The 23,415-nt window shown below is 33.6% G+C and overlaps 1 protein-coding gene across 1 annotated transcript; it reads left to right on the top strand.

The window, feature by feature from the left end:
- The first annotated feature begins 236 nt into the window (after positions 1–236).
- LOC128997166 (serine/threonine-protein kinase fray2-like) lies at positions 237–21,701 on the top strand. The gene is made up of 8 exons (XM_054422754.1): positions 237–321; positions 12,438–12,665; positions 16,629–16,804; positions 17,634–17,751; positions 18,484–18,758; positions 19,340–19,411; positions 20,007–20,370; positions 21,140–21,701. The coding sequence occupies exons 1-8, from the start codon at positions 280–282 to the stop codon at positions 21,419–21,421; spliced, it is 1,557 nt and encodes a 518-aa protein (XP_054278729.1). The 5' UTR covers positions 237–279; the 3' UTR covers positions 21,422–21,701.
- Positions 21,702–23,415: the final 1,714 nt, after the last annotated feature.

The raw sequence follows: 23,415 nt of genomic DNA, 5'->3' as shown, positions 1-23,415 counted from the left end.
GCCTAGTATGACCCTAACCAAAAGTTGGTGATTGGAAGGAATTTAACCCGGGTACCCAAGGCAAAAATGTCCCAGGATTTTACCTAGTCCTTAGTCCACCTGAACCTTATAACCCCAGGATTTATTCTCTCCTCCCTAGTCCTTTGGCACTCCAGCGAAGAAGCATCAGTCAGGAACCTGTAAGTAGGTCTCCCCCCTCCCCCTCTCACTGTCCGTCTGTCTGTCTGTCAGTGATACGTTATCAGTGAGGCACAGTGCACCGGGAGTGACATGTGAAAAATGGCTTGTGATGGAGGAGCCGTGTTTAAAGTGATTCTTTTGGTGAGTAATAGTTGTTTGTTTTGTAATTTAATAAGTTCGGTATATCGTATAAAATGTGAAAGAATAAATTGTCGTATAAATAACATTCTTGTGTCTCCTATGGAGGGTAAATACGATTGTTAAGTTAAGCAGTAAGAGTGTAAAATTAATATTGCCTTTTTTACGTTGCAGGGATGTACTAAAAATTAGGGATTTTCTTACATTATACCTAACTTAGACGTAATCACGATATCATGATCATCTGCTGATATATAATACGTGCTCATGATAGTTTGTTAAGAAAATAATCTTAATTCCTTAGGTTGATTTGTTGTAACCAACTAAAGAAACATTTTAACAGTTTTAGTCTTAGTATTTCTTTGGTCAGGAGTAGAAATTCTGGGTCAAACATGGAACTTATATTCATCACTATTCAATTCAATCAATCTTATTTTACAATGTTATATTAATCTTAATCAATATTTAATTCAAACCACATTATTGTTTTAATATAATTTACAATTTTGTTTGTAGTTTTAAAGAGTTGCACAGCTATGTGAAAATTAATTTTCTTCCTATATGTAGTAAATTAAATGGAAACTCTACGTCTCATGGAAAAACTAATGTTTAACTTAAATATTGACTTAAACCTAAATAAGCTCATAACTTATTTTACGCATTAACTCATTGTAGATTTTTACCGAATCTATATATAAAGCCAAAAGTACCCATGAACTTTTGAGAAAACTACAAGTCACACCCACATAAACCATATACTTAAAATGTTCGTCATGACGAGAAACCTTGCGCAAAATTGTCCATTATTTCATAAATCGCCCTTTAAGGTCGTAATTGCTTTCCAAAGGGAACTTTCCTTATACATAATGTTAAAAAAACCTCAGCTGTCCTTATTTGAATGTTAAACTTTCAATTTATATCCTTATTAAAATCAGTTGTGATTATTTGTTTCTTTTACTGTATTTTGTTTATTTCAGGTTAACTTAACCAATCAATAGTTTTATTAATACTTATGATGTCAAACGGGGTGAAGCCCGTGGGTAACAGCTAATTTTAGTAAAGTTCAAATTGAGTGCATTTTTTAAATTGAATTTTTATCATTCACGTAGATTTCAATTGCTATTAGAAAGAGTAAAGGCTAAAGTGGGTTTCGTTTGCCTTTATAAATGCCAGAGGCTGTAGAATGGTTTAATCTGGCTTGTGGCTAACTCAATTTGCTCTCACCGTGACTAATTTAGCTAAGTCTTCTAATTCACCCCCTTCAGCGAATACAAACCTTAAGGGATAGCTCACCTGTTTGAGCAAAACTTCACTTAAATCAGTCGTCACTACGATTGCTCGGATTATTACCGGTTACCTCAATTATAAATAGTGTTTGTAACGGTAAAAATAACAAAAAAGATCAATATTTCCGAATTTGTAGCTTATTTTAAGTACTTAACAGCAGCCTACCTAAGTACTTCTACTTAAATATCGAACGTAAAAGTTAAATTTATTTATAAACATTTAAATACCAGTAAAAAAAACATCGTGTACCGATTATCATGAACATCACATTAAACGATTCATTGTGTTTCATTTTATTAACCTTACTAAGAAAAAATTTACTTTCATAGTGAAACAAATTATCATTCCAATCGAAACGCTTGATTTTTATAAACATGTTGACAATGTTGTGTTGATATTTATATAATTTTTCCATGAACAAAATATAATAGTAAATATACCGTAGTTAAGAATTCTTGAAGTTGAAATTTGAGCAGCCCATTTTTGCAACCCACTTTTACTGTAATCTATCAAATCGATTACATCTTATGCTAATTATTCGTATCAAAAGGGAGAACGTGTTTGATAATTTAATCTAAGTATAGAGACCGTTGTGTTTATAACATAAAGCTTTGTACATAACAAGCTTTATATAATGGCCGAACTCCGTTTTACGTTATAGCACTTGTTTGTATAAACGAAACACTAAACATTTTCAAAGGTCGCAACACACTAATGACCTTTAGAATACATACTCGATTCTCTAAACAGAATCCGTATAACCAAATACACATGGTAATATTTTGAAATGAGTATTCATAAAGATTATTCAATATTTGTCTCCTTGTTGACACAAACATGTTGGAAAGCTCGTTGAATGCATTTGTCCCCATTTACCTAAGGGTCTTAAGGTAATTAGAGTCCTGTTGAATAAGCATTATATTCTCTTTGACTGGAATAATTTCGTCTCGTAAATGTAGAGTGTTTCCCTCTAAAAGCTACGAGTCCATTATAATTACACACACTACTTAAATAATCCAAGAGGTGCTCTCAACTCTATTACTCGATGAGATTTAGTTCAAAACAACTCTGGTTGCTTTTGAAGTTTTAAAACGCATTTGTGGATCCATTCAAAGGAAATATTTAACTTGTTTACTAACCACTTTATTTTAAAATTAAAACTTCAAATGAGTTTTATGTTTGTATGTATTTTGATTCTCGTGAATATTATTTTACTTAACTTACATTTCCTAATTGACGTTATGTTCTTAAGGTTATTGTAACGCTATGAGTAATTGGATCCAAACTTAAATAGTTTTATTGTTGTACCGTAAGTAATGAGGTTAAACTTCACGGTGTCGTCTGTTTTTAAACTGTAATTTGGAAATAAAAGTTTAGTTTTTACACACTCATTTATTGATTTAACTGCATAACAGTTTACTCAACTGTTATCTGTTCTTTTGAAATCAACATAATCAAACGTTATAGGTTGAACGTATTAACAAACTTGTACTATTGTTGATGCTACTCAGTCAATTATCAGCGATAAAATTGTACTAATGAGCATTTGTTTCAAAGACGCCTATTTTTAACTTAGATATATTTTCTCCCATATTTGAATTGTATATGTATACACTTGTCGAATTTCCAATATGGGGAATACACTGTGACCGTAGGTCCCATGGTAAGACCTAGAACTGGAACCGACTTACTTTTTGATTTCGATGACCCAGAGGCCAAAATACAATAATTTCAAAAGGAAACATTTATATGTGTGGGCGTAGCACGAGAGTTTAAGTAAAAATGTAAGATTTTTATTAATTTCGGTACAAGTCTGCAAACTTGCATTTATTCAAACGATTTAGCGAACCAGCATGATCAGGTATTTATTCTTTACTAAAGAAAATATCTGACAACTAACTTTGAAATAAACTGTAAAATTATAGTACGAAAACTTAAAAGAGAATCACTATACGAGGGAAACACATTTTAATAATTAAAACCAAGAAAATTTGTGTGATAATGCAACTGCAATCATAATATAATAGAGCAATGCTATATAATAGAGAGCCATAAAATTGTAAGACAGCCATAATGAGTAAGGAGTAAATTTTAGAAAATGTTAGGTCATTGGGATTTTTTTAGTTTTTGACTAAAATAAAATATTCTAAACAATGATGAGCCATAAAACAATTATCCCACAACATTCAATATGGTAGAAAAACCCCTTCATATACATTTATTAGTCAAAATAGATTTTGACTCTGAACAATACAAAACCCATAAGGTTTTTGGTAAAAATATATTCACATCCAAATTGTATACATTAAATTAATCCATTTAACACTTTACCCACATCTTTTTACTGGTAGTAAAAAGTAGGCACAGCAAGTCAAGTAGAATTTTATAGCCGAATCGTGTTAGTGTTCACAAACGTATGAACAATAGTGGTACGGGTGGGTCAAGGAGTCGGCTTTCCCATGGTATGACCTTCAGTACTAGAGGATGGTGCCGACTCTCACGAAAAAAATATCCTTAACCTCACAAGTTAAATGTTGAATGTTAAAAGGTCCTTACTGTTTGATTCGTAAAAAAGTATCATTTGGCTATAAGGTCGAATTAGTTCCTGAATAGAGATAACCATATCTACCCTGAGGTAAAAATCGAAGGTTTTCGTGTAGATGTTGGCATACTTAAAAAACCAAAACATCGACCATCACTATAAATGAATAACTACACCCAATTTTGGTTAGTAGAATTTGAATCCAGCCTCTAAGAAAAAACTTTTGGGTTTTATTGTAAATAAATACTTTCAACCTTTAAGAGCAAACGTTAATGTGTAAACGTACATATTATAGACTAATGGGTACGACATACAATATTCATAACAGTTCTTAAAACAGAGAATTTTTTGTCTGAGATACGAGCAACGAAAACTTTTCATTTAACACATTTAGTAAACAGAAAGTGCTCTATTATAGGCAGGTTCTTTGAGCTTTTTAATGAAATGTCAATATGAAAAGTAAAAATTGCTAGACCATACCCCTAGTCTCACCATAAAAGTCATTTTATCCATCATTTAGATTTTATACAAACTTATCTTTGTATTTATTTTCTTTTACCTTTTTTTTAAATATCAATGTTTTTAACTCTCGTTTGGATACACTTATATAAAAAAAATATTCGAATTGAGTACAATAGTGTTAAAGAAAAATACAAAATTTATAAGTCAAATAAAGACAATATAGTAACAATTTTCATTACGATGTATTTCAAAATGTCTAGTGTTGCGATGTTATATAATTCAGGGAGTTTATTAAAAATGTTTTCAGGAAAAATCTTAGCAGATATTTAGCTTTTTAGAATTAAGAATAATTGAAACTCAATTTACGGTGATGGAGAAAATACTTAGGTTTGTTGACTTGTTTAAATATTCATATTTAAGGAGATGTTTTACTAAACAAAATCCACAGAGAGCGTTTGACGAAGAAATGAGATATTTTAATATTTTAACCTGTGGACAGATTCCCTGTTCCCCATTGCAACTTTAGTCATATAGAATAATAGATCATCTGTTATTAGCCTTGGATATATTTTATATAGGCTAGAAACACAATATATAGACAATATAAAGAATTGCACAATTCGTTGAAAACGTAATTTGAACTATTGTTGAATGTAAATAAATCATTTGTTATTTATTTTCAACACTAATTAAACAAGCAGTGTGGTCATCCGTGTACATATCCGGAGATGAGCTAAGGCAAATACTAAACATAAAAAATTTAAGTAATTTTATAGTCGGATGGATCGGTGTTATTTCTTTAGGTAACTTAACAAAAAACATATGGTGGTATTATAAAAATAACCTAGAGCGGATGTAATCGAAGTGTAATATTAGCTGACATAAAATATGTTAACCCTTTATATTTTATACAACTAGAACACACTTATAATAAGAACTATCATCGAATTCATGACGTAATATTCGCAAACTAAACTTGAAACACACTGTAGTATGAGGAACGTCTCGCTTGGGTAGGTCTGCGTCAACCAGTAGCCAGCAAATGCAACCGCCGCGCCGTGTGAGTAGAGTCGTCACGGTATAATGACTACACGTGAACCTACCAGCAGCGTTAACGAGTATTAAAACTGATAGTGTAAACCAGTTAACGCAAAACTTGTCATAATTTTAAATTTAGTTATATGACAAAATGAGTTAGCGATTCCACGCCGGATATGATTCGCTCAATGTCGAACAGTTTAAATGCTTTATAAAGTCTTGTGGTGCTTATGGAACAGTGTTTTGAGGAATATAACTAAAAAATTAAACATTTCATAGAAATAAAGCATCCAACATAGGATCCAAGTTTTTAAATACATTTGCCAATATCGACCAAAAAAGGACAGAAATAATGAACAAACTTGTTTATTAAGGCATTTTTTTTCTGGTTGGAAGATTATTTTAATCATGAGCTAAATGTAAATATTAATGTATTTTAGCACAGTTTTGATACAGTTACTCATTATAACTAGTAGTACGCTTATTCCGCGCGTAACGGGATGAGTGAACATGAGCGCAGTAATGAAAGAGTCCACCCACACCTAGCCTACTTACCGGTGTCACTGGTGAACACAATGTTATTTGTATGGGCAAATCAACCAAATCTTAGTCAACAACAATCCTAACTTCTCATCCATTAATCAACCAAAGTCATTGGTAATATACGTAATGGATTTCCAACAGTTATTGATAGGACGTAAATCCATCGTTCCTGTACAACATGTCTTTTGATTAAATGAAGCCTATTTCCATATTTGTTATGAGGCCTATCATAAACAAAACTAAGCCAAACTGAACTAATCTAACTTAACGTAATTGCCAAAGCACGATGTAAGGAATCTCCTAAAAAATATCGTATGGCTTACAATAATGATTTAAAACAACGATATCGTAATTATATCATCTAAAAATGATTAAAAATCCAATATATGTTTATCTAACTAATGAAGGGTCCCCACACTCCGGACTGTCCGCCTCAACTACTTCCATCACCACTTCCTACGTCGTGGACATGTTTCCCTCCCTTCCCATAGCATTTTAGTATTGCAGGTACATTAACCTAACTGTCACAAAGGGCCCCCACACTCTGGACTGCTCGCCTTGACTACTTCCATCACCACTTCCTACGTCGTGGACCTGTTTCCCTCCCTTCCTTTAGAATTTTTTTATTACAGATCCATTAATCTAACTGTCACAACGGGTTCCCACACTCCGGACTGCTCGCCTTGACTACTTCCTTCACCACTTCCTACGTCGTGGACCTGTTTCCCTCCCTTCCTTTAGCATTTTATTAATGCAGATCCATTAATCTTACTGTCCCAAAGGGTCCCCACACTCCGGACTGCTCGCCTTGACTACTTCCATCATCACTTCCTACGTCGTGGACATGTTTCCCTCCCTTCCTATGACATTTTAGTATTGCAGGTACATTAACCTATCAGTCACAAAGGGTCCCCACACTCCGGACTGCTCGCCTTGACTACTTCCATCACCACTTTCTACGTCGTGGACATGTTTCCCTCCCTTCCTATAGCATTTTAGTATTGCAGGTACATTAACTTAACTGTCACAAAGGGTTCCCATACTCCGGACTGTTCGCCTTGACTACTTCCTTCACCACTTCCTACGTCGTGGACCTGTTTCCCTCCCTTCCTTTAGCATTTTTTTTATTGCAGATCCATTAATCTAACTGTCACAACGGGTTCCCACACTCCGGACTGCTCGCCTTGACTACTTCCTTCAACACTTCCTACGTCGTGGACCTGTTTCCCTTCTTTCCTTTAGCATTTTATTATTGCAGATACATTAATCTAATTGTTACAATGGGTTCCCACACTCCGGACTGCTCGCCTTGACTACTTCTTTCACCACTTCCTACGTCGTGGACCTGTTTCCTCCCTTCCTTTAGCATTTTATTATTGCAGATTCATTAATCTAACTGTCACAAAGGGTTAACACACTCCCGAGTGCTCACCTTGACTACTTCCTTTACTACTTCCTACGTCGTGGACCTGTTTCTCTCCCTTCCTATAGCATTTTTAGATTTGCAGATACATTATTCTAACTGTCACAAAGGGTTCCCACGCTCCGGAATGGTCGCCTCGACTACTTCCTTCACCACTTCCTACGTTGTGGACCTGTTTCTCTCCCTTCCCATTGCGTTTTTAGAATTATAGATACATTATTATAACTGTCACAAAGGCTTTCCACACTCCGGAGCGCTCGCCTTGACTACTGCCTTCACTACTTCCTACATCGTAGACCTGTTTCCCTCTCTTTCCATAGCATTTAAGTATTACAGATATATTAATTTAACAGTCACAAAGGATTTCCACATTCCGCACTGCTCACCTTTCCGCTTCCTTTACCACTCTCTACGTCGTGGACGTGTTTCCCCCCTCTTCGCATAGCAGTTTAGTATAACTAAAATCTTTGAATTTTTAATATTCAATGCCAACATTAAATTGAATAATGTATAAAGCTGCTTTGTTCTAAATATATACATATATATTTTTAATTTAAAGGTGAATTTTAATACTGAATAAAAACGGTATATAACTGCCGATAAATATTGTAAAGTTCAATTTATTATTCGGAAAGTTGTGAAATTTAATTAACTTAAACAACATTATTCTGAAACCTGTGAAATTATAATGATATATATTCATAGACGCCAAACTGTTTACTCCATGAATAAAATAGCTTAGAGTAAAAGTCGTTCTCTCTGTCTTAAGTAGACAACAAAATTGTTGGTCGCAAAACGTAAACAAATAAGAAGAAGAAGAAGGTAGCTCCTAATGTTATTCTTATGGGACAAATTTAAAAATGTTTTTAAGGTTTTTATAATTACTACTGAACGGAATCGTCTAGAATTTTAATGAGGTCTTCCCACTGGTGTCATAATTATTTGTGCAAAATTTGAACGCTATAAGTGCGACGGTTCTTGAGTTTTTGGTGCGAACACACACACAGATAGACAGACAGACAAGCGGACAACTTTTCTCCGACTCCGCTATACACGATACATAGATTCGTTCACTTCGTTCACTCATCTATTAGTTATATATTACAGTCAGTTGTATAGGAAATTTTAAAGGATTTGGTCATGCATCAACTTTGTATTCTTGGTTTAGTAGATTTAAAATTATAACTTGTATTTTATGATACTATTCCTGTAGCAATCCGCTATTGCCAAAGCTAAAAAATCTTACAGGAAAATAGTTTTATCCCCAAATAATCCCCCGTGGCTACAGCATTTTCCCTGGGTTGGATGAACTTCAACTGTAGGTGGGCTTAGTACTAGTATGTTTTATTTATGGTACTATCATGCCACAGAAATATCACATACCAAATATGGCATGTTCTTGGATTAATTTAGAACTTTAACTAGATCAACTTTACCATTACTCCAACATCGTTATTTCATTACTTTTCGTGTTTTAACGTTATAAAGGTTGTATTGTAAAGAACCAGAGTTAGTCCAGTTGTTGATCTTGCTAACTATGTAAGGTTGGTCTTACGTATATCTAAACAAATATTTTATAGTTTAAAACAATATATAATCTAGTTTTTCCTCCGCTTAAAACCAAAGTAACAGAGTTTAGCTGTTAAGCAAAAACTATAACCAAAAGAATGATCGATAATAAACTACCTCTCCTTAAAACCTAATACATTGAGTTTTAAACACACAAAACATCAAGAAATATGAATAAATCCCAAACTCCATGGAGTACAGGCACGTCTAAACTTACACAACAGTCACCAAGAAAACAATGGAGTGAAGGATGCGATTGTAGGACAACACGACATCGACATAGAGCAAGAGTTTCGTCAAGTTATAAATATGTATACTCTGTGTTAGAAATGAATGCCTAACCGCTCCGAGCAACCGCACCTCTCTGGGTACACAATTAGCTTTGAGAAATATCTTGCATGGAAATATGTTTCGTCCACAGTGCTTGGCTTGTGATGTTTCCTTATTTTTTGTAGGTTTTATCCTTTTAGATCTCACAGGGCTTAAAGCTTCAAAAATATATCGCAATTGAATATGATTTTACCTAGCTTCTAGTCTGCAAAACGAATATTTTATATGTTGTTTTCTGGGAATTCGGTATGGGGGAAATTATTCGTTGTCTATTTCAGTTTAGAAAATATCCCGCATCGAATTATGGTTCAACTTTTTAACCCACCTGCTATTACTTATCTTTGATGTTTTGTGGGTTTTTTGGCTGGAAAAATTCATAAGTTAAAGTATACTTTCTTGTAAACAGTTGTTCAATACATTTTTACACTGCTAACATAATTGGATGTGTCGCTCGCATTGAAAATATAAAGTTGACAGTTTGATTCCCAGAAACCTCAGTAACTCATAATGTTTCGACTCTGACCTAGCCTCACTTGACTAATATGATTTTGTTTAATGATTTTGATTTAAAATCTAGCTGATCTAGTACAGATAAAAGTGCCACCACATTTACTCAAAAGTTCGATATTTTACTTGCGAAACGAGCTGTACAAACTTTACAAAACTAATATTTTACTGCGTATTCAAAATCAACAGAGAAAGAATAAAGATTAATATTGGACAGTACCTCATCAGCCAGCAAAAGAGTATATGTATTTTAGTAATGGTTTAATCGATCTTAAGGGATTAAAATATCATTAAGAGGGAAATTTCAACCATTATTCTAGCTATGAATTGTGCAATAACACGCTCTAGAAAAAAAACCTTTATGAAATATAATAAGTATCATTTTTATTTATATAAAACATTTACAAATAAGTGCACCAATTTAAATACAAATATGTGTGAAATAAAATAATCATAAATGAGTATTATAATAAACTAGATATTAAAAATACTACCTAGAAAACAGCTAGAAGTTGAACTCAAATTTTACGTTTGAAAATTGAAGTTCCAGCTATGGTTACGGGTTTGAATCTAAAATTATGATGCTCTTTATTTACGTCGTTTTAAATACTGTATATAGTTTACTATCTTTATACATGTACCTTTATGTTTACGACCAGAATTGATAAGGTGCATACTGAATGCTAACAAACAACCTTGGTCTTGTCTTATTAAAAGCTTCATTGCTGTGACGGTCAGTATAGCCCCCCCGCTAACCCCCCCCCCCCCCCCCTCACCAACCAACAGCTGAACAGCTGATGTCCATGTGACCTCCACAAGGTCAGCCACTCTCTCAGCTGGTGCGTGAGAATAATAATATAACAACAATACCACGAGTTGTTTTACTTTTGCCTTTGTCAAAAACCTAAATTACTAACTAGAAGTTAGTGGAAATTGTCTGCAAATGTTTGTAGCTACCTAATTAAAAGCTGTTTAGTCAGTATTTTGTTAGATTGCTGAGAACAACATAGTTTCTTTTGGTTAAGCTACAATATTAATTTTTTTATTGATTAGATGGTTCATATACTTGTATACTGTACATTATTTGAATATGTGTTGAGTTCCTTGACAAATATACCAAATCTCCCAATGTAAAAACTCATAATTATCGTACGAGAATATTTTAAATACTTGTGGATACCTCTTGTATTGGTTGACGAAGATTCAGAAGCTAGTAAAATTCTCATCATAATTCATTCCTGATTTTAACATAACAAATTATAAACTGTATTTCCAAAACATCAATGGTTAGGCCTATTCTTTAGTTGAACAAATAAAAGTAATGTGACATTTTAAATATTTTAATTGGAATTTAGAATCATCAATCATGCTAGTTAACGTAATGGAGTAGGGGCCAAAAATGCTGTTGGATTTTAAATCTATTTCAAATTGTGTCCAAATGGTAACTTTGCCCTTTTTGATTAGCTTGACCACTAGATTTTCTATATTAATAATATTGCTTTATTACAATTTACGGTAGTATCTTGATAAAAATGAGGCTGACAACAATATTAGTGTTTTTATTCAAATTCGTAACCTTTCATTACGTTTAAAAAGCTATAAACTCCGTCGCAACCATAAGAAACAGAAGATTTTTTTTACTGCAACAGATTCTATTTATTCTTTACTTGTAACTAAGAAAGGAAAAATCCTTTGATTAAACAACTGATTTGCAACAAAGTATATTATTAATAAGTTTATTATTTTAATTAAGAAAACTATAGAAGTACATTTTGCTTTTTTACTTTGCATTGCTTTTACTAGGCACGTTTTCGCTTTTAAATGATGTATTAAAATATTTAGTTTGTAATATGTTTAACTGACTTTATGTTTGGAAACGTAGATTTCATGGGGAACATTTCGATTCAAAAACATTGTGTCTTACACTAGTTACTGCTGTCCTTTGGGTTGTCAATGATGCATTTACTATAATACATATACTTTGGTACATCTCGTCATTTTCACTCTAAAGCAGATTCACACGCTCATATTCGTGATAAAAAGCATTTAAAATTTTACCAAACATCGATCATAGTAACACATGATTAACAAGCCACTAGTAGGCAATTAATCATTATTAAAATAACTTTTTGAATGTAGGCTTCAGATTACATTGAGTACAATATTTTATTACAAAATAAATTATATTGTTGATTCTTGTCACGACATGGTTCAATTTATCAAGATGGCATATTCATGTGTTCAGAAATTTCATACATTTTGGTTTATGCACTTTTAGAAGATGGCTCCTACAGTCGTCCAAAGATACAATTGGACTACGTAGTAGCAGGCATTAGAAAAATATGTAACCACAATAAACGTTTCCATATTTAACTTGGCAATTCCTACACCCCTTTTACACTCTGGATTATGTTACAGATACTATGCGTGTGCTGCCTGGTGTACAAGAGGTTCACAGACAACGAAGCACTCAGGGTCTTCTATCACCTGGAGAAGTTGTCCAGAGAATGGCCTCACCTGAACAACATCACGTGGGATGAGAATGGAGCGTTATTGGCTGACGTCACGTTTGGCGGGTTCACCATCATCACTCTGGGACTTCTGATTGGCCAACTGTGTGGTGAGCTGAGGAGGGCTAGGAGAATGGTATGTAGCCATAATGTAACGTAATTAAAATATAATAGGGCTACTGTTAATTAATTCCAAAACAAAAATATGTGTAATTAATATAGAAGCAATAGTGGTGGTTCTAGGATCTTGTAGGGGGAGGAACTACCAGGAAGTGTTTATATAAAACAAAAGAAGGTGTGTGTGGGGGCCCACCCCCAAAATTAAGTATGTTAAAGCCAGTTATAACGTATATACCTGTTAAAAAACTCCGTTACGTTCTCAGGACAAAATGTGTTTTTAAATTTAGTTTCCCAGGGTCAAGTAGAAGGGCCTTAGCCCTTTTCAGGCCCCTTTGAAACACCATGTGCATTAGGGAGGTACGTTTTGAGTAATTTGAGGTCAAAATTATGATCTTGAGAGAAGTCAGTAGATTTTTGATGGTTTTTGATGGTATCTAGCATAATTTGGTTTTGTTAAATGGTCTTGGCCAAAAACTAACTGATCTTGGTCATTCACGAAATTATTATTGTCTAATAACACGTTTCTACATTGTTTTTCAAGCAAGTGCTCCCTCCCTCACGCTTTTTTTTCCTGAACTAGCTTAACCAAAGCAGGATTAGAGTTAATCAGACTGTAGTTTCTCAAGTTTCTTTCTTTAAGATATTTGAACCGTGCTCTACTAGTTCTTATTTTTGTTTACGAATAAGTCAGTATTCACTAAATAAAATATTCTTTTGAATTAACTTGTATTGTGTGTAAATTTTCTTTCAAGTGTTATATATTTTTAGAATAGTTGGAAGTCAAAATAATATGCAAGTTAAATTTAAACCTCAAGTAGGCTAGTCAACAATGTAAATACAAATAAAACTGTGAGAAAAAATCAATGCATAGTCATCTGTAAAAAATGTATTTGATTTTCTAATAGACAATTATGCTGTAATTGTTTATCATAAAATAAAGGAAATATTTACAAGCAATATGTTAAAAGCCGATTTGGTCTTAATAATAACGCTTAATAAACGCTTATTATTATTCTGTTAAAATATATTATGATTATATCATGATGTATCATGATAATATGATAAAATATATTACTATTTTACCAAAAGTATAGTATTAATGCTTTTGAAAATTATTGTGGTTTAAGAATCAAAACATTCATGCCTTTCAATAAGGAATTCACACCATCGAACCTCCAAGAGATGTTAATTGCCTAACAAGGCTGTGAATGCTACAATCAGTTGCGGCTATGTGAGAACCAGTCCATTCATTCACAAACACACTCGGTTACGTCACAGCTTTGCCACAGCCTGAGTCGGTATTCTTGTCCTCTAACAGCTGTAAAACACATGTGTGTCATACAGGCAATATAAAGCTAAGGAGTGCCTCAGTTGCAGGCTGCATACAATGCATAAACACCAGGAAACGCATTTTGTTAACCGCGATGGCTGCGCCTTCGTTATTTCCAGCGTTGATGTCTCTGAGAAGTACTAGGCTATGTTGAAAACTTGTTTTGTTACGCGAATCGTACAAAAAGTGGAAATATAATAAATTAATTCGGAAGTATGCATAGAGTTGTGGTTGAAATTATAAGTAAAATATTACTTTGGTACTATGTACTCGTATTTGTAATATAAGCTTATAAAGTCAAAGCCCTCCTGCATTGACTGTTTTATCACTAATTCTCTTACTTTTGGACTAGCTAGAATCATGAAATTCAGGTTTATTGTTTAAGATAGGAGAGTTGAAACGTTAAAATAACGGTTTTACATAGGGGCTGCACCTTAGAGGACATAACTTTCCAAAGGTTATTCTTCTGGGCATTAGGTTTCATCAATTATTTTATCATACCACACATTTGGAAAATTTATCTTATAGATTGTTTCAAAATGTTTGATTTGTTCATTTTTTATCAAATTGAGATCATTTGGGTTAAATTATAACGTAAATCAATAAACTTTTTACGTGTTGTAGGCATAGTTACTCTGCTTATTTATTACAGTACTTCTATTTAGTACTGCAGATTACTTTTCAAAGTTTACAATTTTTTTTCGTCACATACATTTAATTTGTGCATTAAAATTTAAATATTTTTTGTTTCACAAATATGGATCTTTAATTTTACAACAAAAAACGAAACAACAATGCTTCGGTTTGAGTGAAGCGAAAATGCTTTGGTATATCCACAAGATGTTTTTAAAAATTAAACAGAGTAAAAAATATAAAGGTGTTTATTTCTGTAACCGAATATCCAATGCAATTTAGTAATACTGTATTGTCCGAGATATACTGTAACAGTAGTTTTTATTTGTCAGAAAAAGTTTAAATTCCACAAACTGCTAATAGTACAGTATGTCCTACTCAGTGAGCTCAGCTGTACGTAAGTATTCCAATTAACTAGTGGTATTAGAAGGACAAGGCCAATTAGCGAGTTAACCCAATCAAATGTTTCCCACGTTCACTCATTAAATCACTAATAGCTGCATAAAATGTAGGTTTATACTGTGGGAAACGCTTGCTGATTAGCCTACTAAGACTATATACCGCTCCTATGGTTGAAAATGCAGCTTGACGTGATATACCAAATTAAATACCAATCTAATAGTGTATCTACAAAAATAGATTACAGCTAAGTCTGTAATAGCTTAATAGGACACGCGTATTTGGAAACATTAGAAATCAAAGTAACATAATTGTATTAACAGATGTACCATTGTAGTTGGAACTTTTAAACTTTTCAGCTCAGAATCGTCTAATAGGTTCGTTATTTTCCAAATATATAGATCCAAACACGAGCTTTATGTATATTTTGAATTCAGGAATTATACATTTTTTTAGTATACAGTGGAATTATTACACGTTTATATTAAAATATTTACAGTCGTATGCTAAACACTTCAACAAGTAATTGTGTTTATAAAGACAAATCGAACAGGTTTATACTAATAAACATATCAAAGCATAGATTAAATTATCATTTAAAATTATATTCAGAGTTATAATTCGAGTTAAAAGGCTGTCCATTATTATTTCAGGATTTTTAACCATATATTTTTGTAGTATGAGCTCACCTAACTGTTAATCTGACACATTTTCCGAGAGAATGTTTGTGATTTTTTATGAAAAGTTTCGTTCATATTCATCACAAAAGGTCCATCCAAGAGCTCGACGTCCCTTTCAGGACTATTATGAAATCCTACTATTAATCGGTTAAATTTCTATGTTGGATCAAATATATTTTCTAAAATATCACTGCGTATGAAATAAGTGTACATAGAATTACCAGGCGCTGTAGCGACGTGATCTAATAATCCAGATATTGTTTCGAAAAAGGTTGCCTTCCCTATTTTTTCACTATAGGACTGCCTTGCCTAGATGATATATATCTTGATGATACTCTACTATTTACAGTTAGCCTCAACAGTTGTTAGTTTTATGTAATGGGAACTAAACCCTTTTTTGGAAATGAAATCAATGTATAAAATTCTGTATAAGTTATGGCCTCACTAACTAAGGGAAATCATGAGTCTTTATATTAGGCAATATCCACAATCTCGATGGACCTGTCCCAAAACACTATTGTGGGGACCACGTAAGTTTGCAGTTGAGGGAGGAGCCTATTTACCATATGGTTTTGAATGAACCAATGAGAACCGTGCGGTGATGCCAAATCTCATAATACTAGCTGATTTGAAACTATTGCTTAGTACATTTAATTAGTGTTGTCAACGGGCGATGTGGTAACGTCGCACTAGCCTTGTCTTGTGATTGGCTGCCACCAACTGCAAACTTACGTGGTCCCGACAATAGAAGGTTAACTCTTACATAAAAATCAATCAACATTTAGTTGACAAGCAGTTGCAAGCCATAACATTCGTCATAAGCAATAACAAGTTTGATCTTTAATCGTGACCAATCGCACGGATATTAAGTCATGAAAGCTTGTTTTAAGGGTATTATCTGTCTAAAAGAGAAATGATTAAATCCGTGTTCCTCTAGGTTTGCTTCTTCCTGATCCTGGGATGCATCATGTTCCTGGCAGTGGGAGGACTCAGTCTGGCCGCCGTGGATCAGGTACCCCATCATCTGGTGGACAACGCTATAGTACTGGGGGTGTTGGCTATCCTCACTGGGCTTCTGTTCCTCATAGACCTAGCCTTCACCGGAAACAAGAGGTACTCGATGTGGAAGCGTTAGAAATGGTGTTTACAAGATGCATTGTTTATAAACGTTTTATGTTACACTAAGTGGTAAATTTTACGGGGCCTATGGTGTACAAACCAAAAGTTCTTCCAACTGAGCTAGCAGCCTTTAGTTATCTAGATCCTATAAAGTAGTAAAAGAGTTTTTCCTAGAAAATAGAACGAATTGTGAATTATGCGTTAATAGTGTCAAAACTGTCACATAAAAAATGAAAATCTATATTGACGAAGAATTTTACCTCAGCAACCAACAAAACCGTTTAGAATAAGTAAACTTCATGGTCTTAGTTTAAGAAAAATTAAACATGTTTCAAAACATGTCATATAGGAAATTCATGTCAGTAATTCAATTTAATACTTCACAGATGTGTACATTATACTACTTTAAGGAGGGGTTAGACACTTTTCTGTATAAAAAAAAAAACAGTAAATGAAATACGGATTTCCGAGGGTTGAAATAGTATGATCAATAATTAGATATTTTAACTCGTTACATAGGCCATACAATGACGAAAATCAGCGTTGAATGATAGTGAAACATCCCATAATGTCTGTCATCAATCAATATTGTCCTCTTTTGAAAAGACATTCGCTTAGGAGATCATCATATAAATAGCAATAAAATGATAAACTATTTTGGGCTAAACTAGTTTCTTATCGATTCGTGACATTTGTATTGCATGCGTTGCACTGTATCTTAGCTAACAACTAAATTACAAAACCATCAGTCAATATTATTTAGCCACCAAAGTTGGACTAACTTGTTTTATGATACGTTATTGAAATAACTGAATTTTTTCAGGGTTTCTTCAGATTCATCCATGGCAGATAAAAATAAGAAGCCTATTAAAATAGTGTCTGCACCTTCGGCTCCAGTCATGGAGGAAAAACCTCCCAAAGAAAACAAGGAGCCTGTAAAAGTAAGTAGTTCAGGCCTATACATTTTCCAAATTATGACCAATCGTTACCGTCTGGAACACAGGTAACTTAAAATTTCTTTACGGTAATTTAAATCTAAAATATTAATGATAAAGCTTTAAGTGCAATAAAATACCATCAAACTCACATTCACCAAATAAATATGTCTTGGATTCACTTTGCCCTTTTTTTAAACATCGCACTAAGACGCCGTTAAAATATATATCTCTTTGATATGATATTTATGCCTTTAACATAGTTAAATAATGTGTAATATATAAATTTATTGGGGAATATTAGGGAAAGTAGTGGCAGATATTCTAGCCAAGGGAGGGAAGAGGAAAATCCAACCTAACCGTTTAAAACTAAGCCGCTTTTGAAGGTATTAACTCTTTTCAACTTGCGAAGTATCGCTTTTGGATTTTCTGGCATCAATTTAAAGCTTTTGAATGAAGATGGGTTGAAAGTTCCCATAAATCAATTTTGTGTAGTACAAAACGATTTCAAATGAACAATTACCTACTTAATTTTAGGGATTAATTTTACATGCCACCTGACGTAACTGTATAATTGCTATGTCAATAGCAAGTATATTTTATTTACTTTTAATTGTTAATGTATCAATAATGCAAACTAATTTAAGTGTTTGGAGCAGCAAATTGAGTAAAATATGTAAAATACTACAAAACCTTAAATAAATCCATAAACTGTTTACTTGTATCTGACTTTTGCAGGAATTTGACGAAAAGTCAAAGAAGAATGTCGGCAACGGGGTGATAAAAGAGCTCAGGTCTTCTTTGAAAAGGAAGAAGACAGTGGAGGACCTTGACGGACGAGGGGTGGTGGTAGAAAAGCTAGAAAGAAACGTGGACTTTGAAGTTGAAAAAGCGCGGGAGCTGAAGAGAGAAACTGCGAGATTGGAGGGAAGAAGCGAAGAAGGCAGACAGTACGGTCGAAGAGGGATGGAAAACCGGGGATTCCCTAGGAGCTATTCGGACGACTCCGGGAGGTAAATTATAAACCTTAAGCACTTTGGAAAAATAGTACAGTAATAGTTAACAACACGGGTAACGGATCAATTATCTTCAAGGATTGAGAGAAGAAGTAAAACTGTAATGCTTCGAACTTCAGCTAATCAGCTGTTAATCAATTGAACTGTTAATGAATTGTGCAATTAGTGATTGGCACAATGAGTCGTTTTTCTACTCGTGTCGTTAACACTATCTTTACGCACTAGTTGCGTTAACTACTACAATGCGTGTTGCCCCTGCATAATATATTCCTAGGCTAACATTTAAGATTAATGAATATATGTAGCCGTGTAAAACCAAATAAAATATGTATATACAAATGTATAAACATTTTATTGGTACTGCAAAAGTGGAATTCGGTACTGTATATCAACCTATTAGCTTATACTACTTGTGTAAACACACTTGTATCAAAGACTGTCAAGTTTGTAATGATGCTGGCATGTTATTATTTAAAAAGATAATATATGAATGAGCAAATTGTAGTTTAGAGAGTTCAAAGTTTAGTGTTTAATTTGGTAAAAGTGTAATTATATGTAATATTCATTTTGAATTACAGGTTCTCAGATAGGTTTCGTCACGAGCTGGTGGATGCTGAGACAGACAGAAAGTTCGATCGAGAATTTGATAGGTATTAGGATTACTACTTTTTATGACCTTTATTTTTGTATGACAAGGCCTATTATTTTTCTTTTTTTTTTTCTATAAGCTTTAATTTTCTCCGTAGTGTGTGCATTGTCATTAATTATTACAATTAACTAGACGTTTTCGGTCTCTTTGGAAAACCCATGAACAAACTAATTGAAAATTTAAGTCATTTGAATTTCAAAATTTATAAACGTAAATATGTTCAAACATGATAGCATAAATATATTAGGTATATATTATTTGGTAAATAAATGAAAATATCTTCACAAAATTAACTAAACTGTTATTTTTGAGAGGTCTTATGCCTTTACACACAAATATATGGTTACTGAGCTTAAGCAATCCCCTTGCACCGGTCAACGCGGGCCCACACCCCCTTTCGGGGGGTCGTGCGTGCCTTGTAATCAGCGAGCAAGGAATGGTATTCCTTGCTCGCTGCCTGTAATACGTGGTCTGATTATTTTTCCATCAGTCAAGCTTATATATTCATATTCTTATATAGTGCATTCTGTTCCACCAGTGTATATATTTAATGTCATACCAACTGATGTAAATTAAACTAATTCACTTTTTTCAAGACTTGATTCGAGAAATGTAAGCGTTGTCGAGGGGACTTACGACAGTCGACGATCTCCTCCGCCCAGCATGATGGAGTTGGAACTAGACGAGCATTACCTGCAGCCCCAGGATTACTACATAGAGAGGAAACCATCCAGGGATCGCAGCAGGGACAGGGAGAGAAGCAGGGAGAGGGAGAGAAGCAGGGAGAGAGAGAAAATCAGGGATAGGGAGAGGGAAAAAGAGAGGGAAAGGGAAAAGCTCCACGACTACAGAATATCCAGCTCTAGGAGACACAGCCTCGGAGGAGATCTCTCGGACCCGGAGGAGTTTCAATCTCAACTTCCAAGTGTGTCGTTTCTTCTTTCTGAACGAGGGAGAAAGGTAATTGATACAAAAAATATACCAGATGTGCCTTTAGGTAGCATAGAACTACAATGTGTGACTTTTGTTATAATCCTAAAATAGTTTACTGACGTTTTTTATCACTAGTTTCAGCACCTGTAACATCAGGATCTACAAGGACGGGTTTCTTCATTCATAGGAAGAGCGTCATATTGTTTGACACGAAAATAATAAATAGACATTAAAAAAACGACACAAACACGAATACAAAACATTTATGGTAACCGATCAGTTAAGAAAACACAAACGACACTAACCCGGTGGGGTTTGTGCGGAGTGATCAGTTACAATAAATGCTTTGTATTCGTGTTTGTGTCGTGTTTAAATGTTTATCTATTATTTCCGTGTTAAACAATATGACGCTCATCGGATGAAGGAAAACAATCCTGATGATTGTGCCATATAGGTGCCAAAACTAGTTGTGTTTAAAAAAAAAAAAACATTGGATTGTCCAATAGCAGGTATTCGATCCTTTTTATATGGCAATCCGGAGGCTATAATCTACGATGATGTTTTCTATCACATCAACGAAACGAGTTGTAAAAACAAACCACTGTTTTTAGTTACCATGCATTTTTCACCTGGTCTTAATTTTTAAATACCATCTGGTCTATTATGGTAAATGGTCTTCCATGTTTCCTGTGTAGCAATTCAAGATTACAAATAGATAATTGTTTCAAAATGTACTGTTATGGGAGTAGCTGTTATATCAGTTATTTTTATTTTTCACTTGCCTATGTTACCACAGGTTCTCCCAAGCGTATCTACGTCACCCGTAGAACGAGTCCAAGAGGTTAACAAGCCTCGGTATTATTTCAACTCTGCCAGAGACCCAGCCTCCGGGTCCTCGGCACCTCCATCTCCAGCGGCACCCTTGCAGTCGGAGGTGCCCTCGCCCGGGTCACCTAGGCGTCCTGGGTATGTCCTGCACACAGCGTCTCACTGGGAAGAGTATGAGAAGAGTCCCACGACAGTGTCTGGACGACTGCAGCACTGGTTCAGGCGGAGTCAACCTGGCAAAGCCCCTTGAGGTGGAGGAAGTTTGAATGTGAAGTTCAGAACAGAGTATGGTGGAGAAACAGGTGTCGAATTGTTGATACGAGTGAAGACATCATATTTATAAGAACTAGCTTCAGCCAGATGCTCATATAGTCTATTATTCCACTCAAAGAATTAGCTAATGTAAATATTACATTCCCCTTTCAATATGACAGTTTCCTGACTTACATCTCGAGGGGTTGTTATGCGACTTTTCAGGGGACTTTTATGCGTCTCAATAAAAACCATTGATTTGTTTTAATAAAGAAGTCAACCCTATCTATATAATTAATCTCAATCTTATTTTTATTTTTGTATGGAAACAAATTTTCAATATAAGTCACTGAAAGCTAGAGACAATTTTTATATTTTCTTTGTTAGACGAAAAAAATATTAGATTTCCTTACATAAAAAATTAGTACTGTATTACGGAGACACCTAAGCAAATTTATCTGGGTGCTCTCTTTTGGTAACTCAGTTAAATTTTATACTAAAGTTGACTACAGCGAATACATTGGAAGTCATGTATAGTTCTCACGATTGTCAAACATATTTGGCTAGAAATTAATGGTTTGTTTTGAAGTGATGTCTATTAAAACTGAGGTTAAGTTAAATCAGCAGTTTGAATGATTACCTCTTTTTTGGCCACCATAGTAAAGGTATAAGCATTACCTGTCAATGTGAAACATACTTCTGATTGTAATTTTTAGGTTTCAGGCATATTATCCTAAAAATGAACGTAGTTCAGCGCAGCCACTAATAATAAGCTAGAGTAATTTTAAGCTATTAAGCTACGACCTTATTAAGCTTGTGTTTAAAGCATACGGGTTCTCGTCCAAATAAAAGCCCCATGTTATCCACCATACTCATATAAGAACAATTTATGGTATTATAGAAAACATGAAAACTATCTGCGATAATATGTAAATCTTTTATTTAACACAATTTACAACAGCAAGATACTCTTAAGGTAATCATTTATACAACGTATTTATTTTAGTGAAAACCCGGCAACAGCTGGTCCAAGTAGATAGGTTAAAGCCTTAGGATTCAGTCTATGATGAGACCAATTCAATATGTTACCAATCCCTGGAAGCTATTATTTAGTTAGGTTACGTGTATTATAAGTACGGTGTAGTTAGATGTATAAAATACATTGTACGATTTATAACGAATTACATCCAGGGATTAATAAAATCCTGAATGTACCACTGCTCATAAAATAGTTAGATTTAGTTAAATATATCTTGTATTGCATAATGAGGATTTAATAAAATATAAAATTCAAGGAAGTTCTAATTTAGTGACTTTTAAGTGTTACAACATGTCTGATTCAAATATTACAAGTATAATCATTACGTAAAAAATGGACTAGTCTTAAAAGAGTTTATTATCACATCTTTTAATTATTTTACTGATACAAAATCATGGAATGATTATTTTTTATAAACAAAATTAAAATAAAAGCTTGTATTTATACACATGATATCCTTTACAGTAAAAGTTAACTTTTGCTTACTTTGTCATTTTACATATCCTTTATCATTTAGAGTATAGTGGTCTAGTCTTTAAGCATGCTTTTAGAGTAATGTTGAAAAAAATTCTTTAATAAGAAGCTAGTTAGATCTGATTAAGAAGAATAACTAAATACCAATTTGGCTAGCTTATATTTTGGCTGTAATAATAATTATGCATTGTTATAAAATAACTTAATTAATAGACCATTAATATTGTACCCTTCTATAGTCTTAAAAACAAAATAACGTAATGGCTTTAACATAGACTGTCTAACCAATATACAATAAGCCTTAAAATCAATTATATTTTAGCAATAAACAGTTGTTACATTTTACATTATATATGTAAAATAAAGGCTAAGAAAATAAGAATTCTTGCCATGTACTATCAATGTATTTTAATTTGATTTATATTAGCCTATGTACTGTTATGTAAATAATATTGTAATAAAATTGCAAATAATATTAC

This window comes from Macrosteles quadrilineatus, unplaced genomic scaffold (assembly GCF_028750875.1).
Source record: "Macrosteles quadrilineatus isolate MER2022 unplaced genomic scaffold, UCM_ALF_1.0 Scaffold_6__1_contigs__length_79288215, whole genome shotgun sequence".
Classification (NCBI taxonomy): domain Eukaryota; kingdom Metazoa; phylum Arthropoda; class Insecta; order Hemiptera; family Cicadellidae; genus Macrosteles; species Macrosteles quadrilineatus.
Note: the sequence above shows the minus strand (reverse complement) of the source record. Positions and strands in the feature narration are given on the sequence as shown.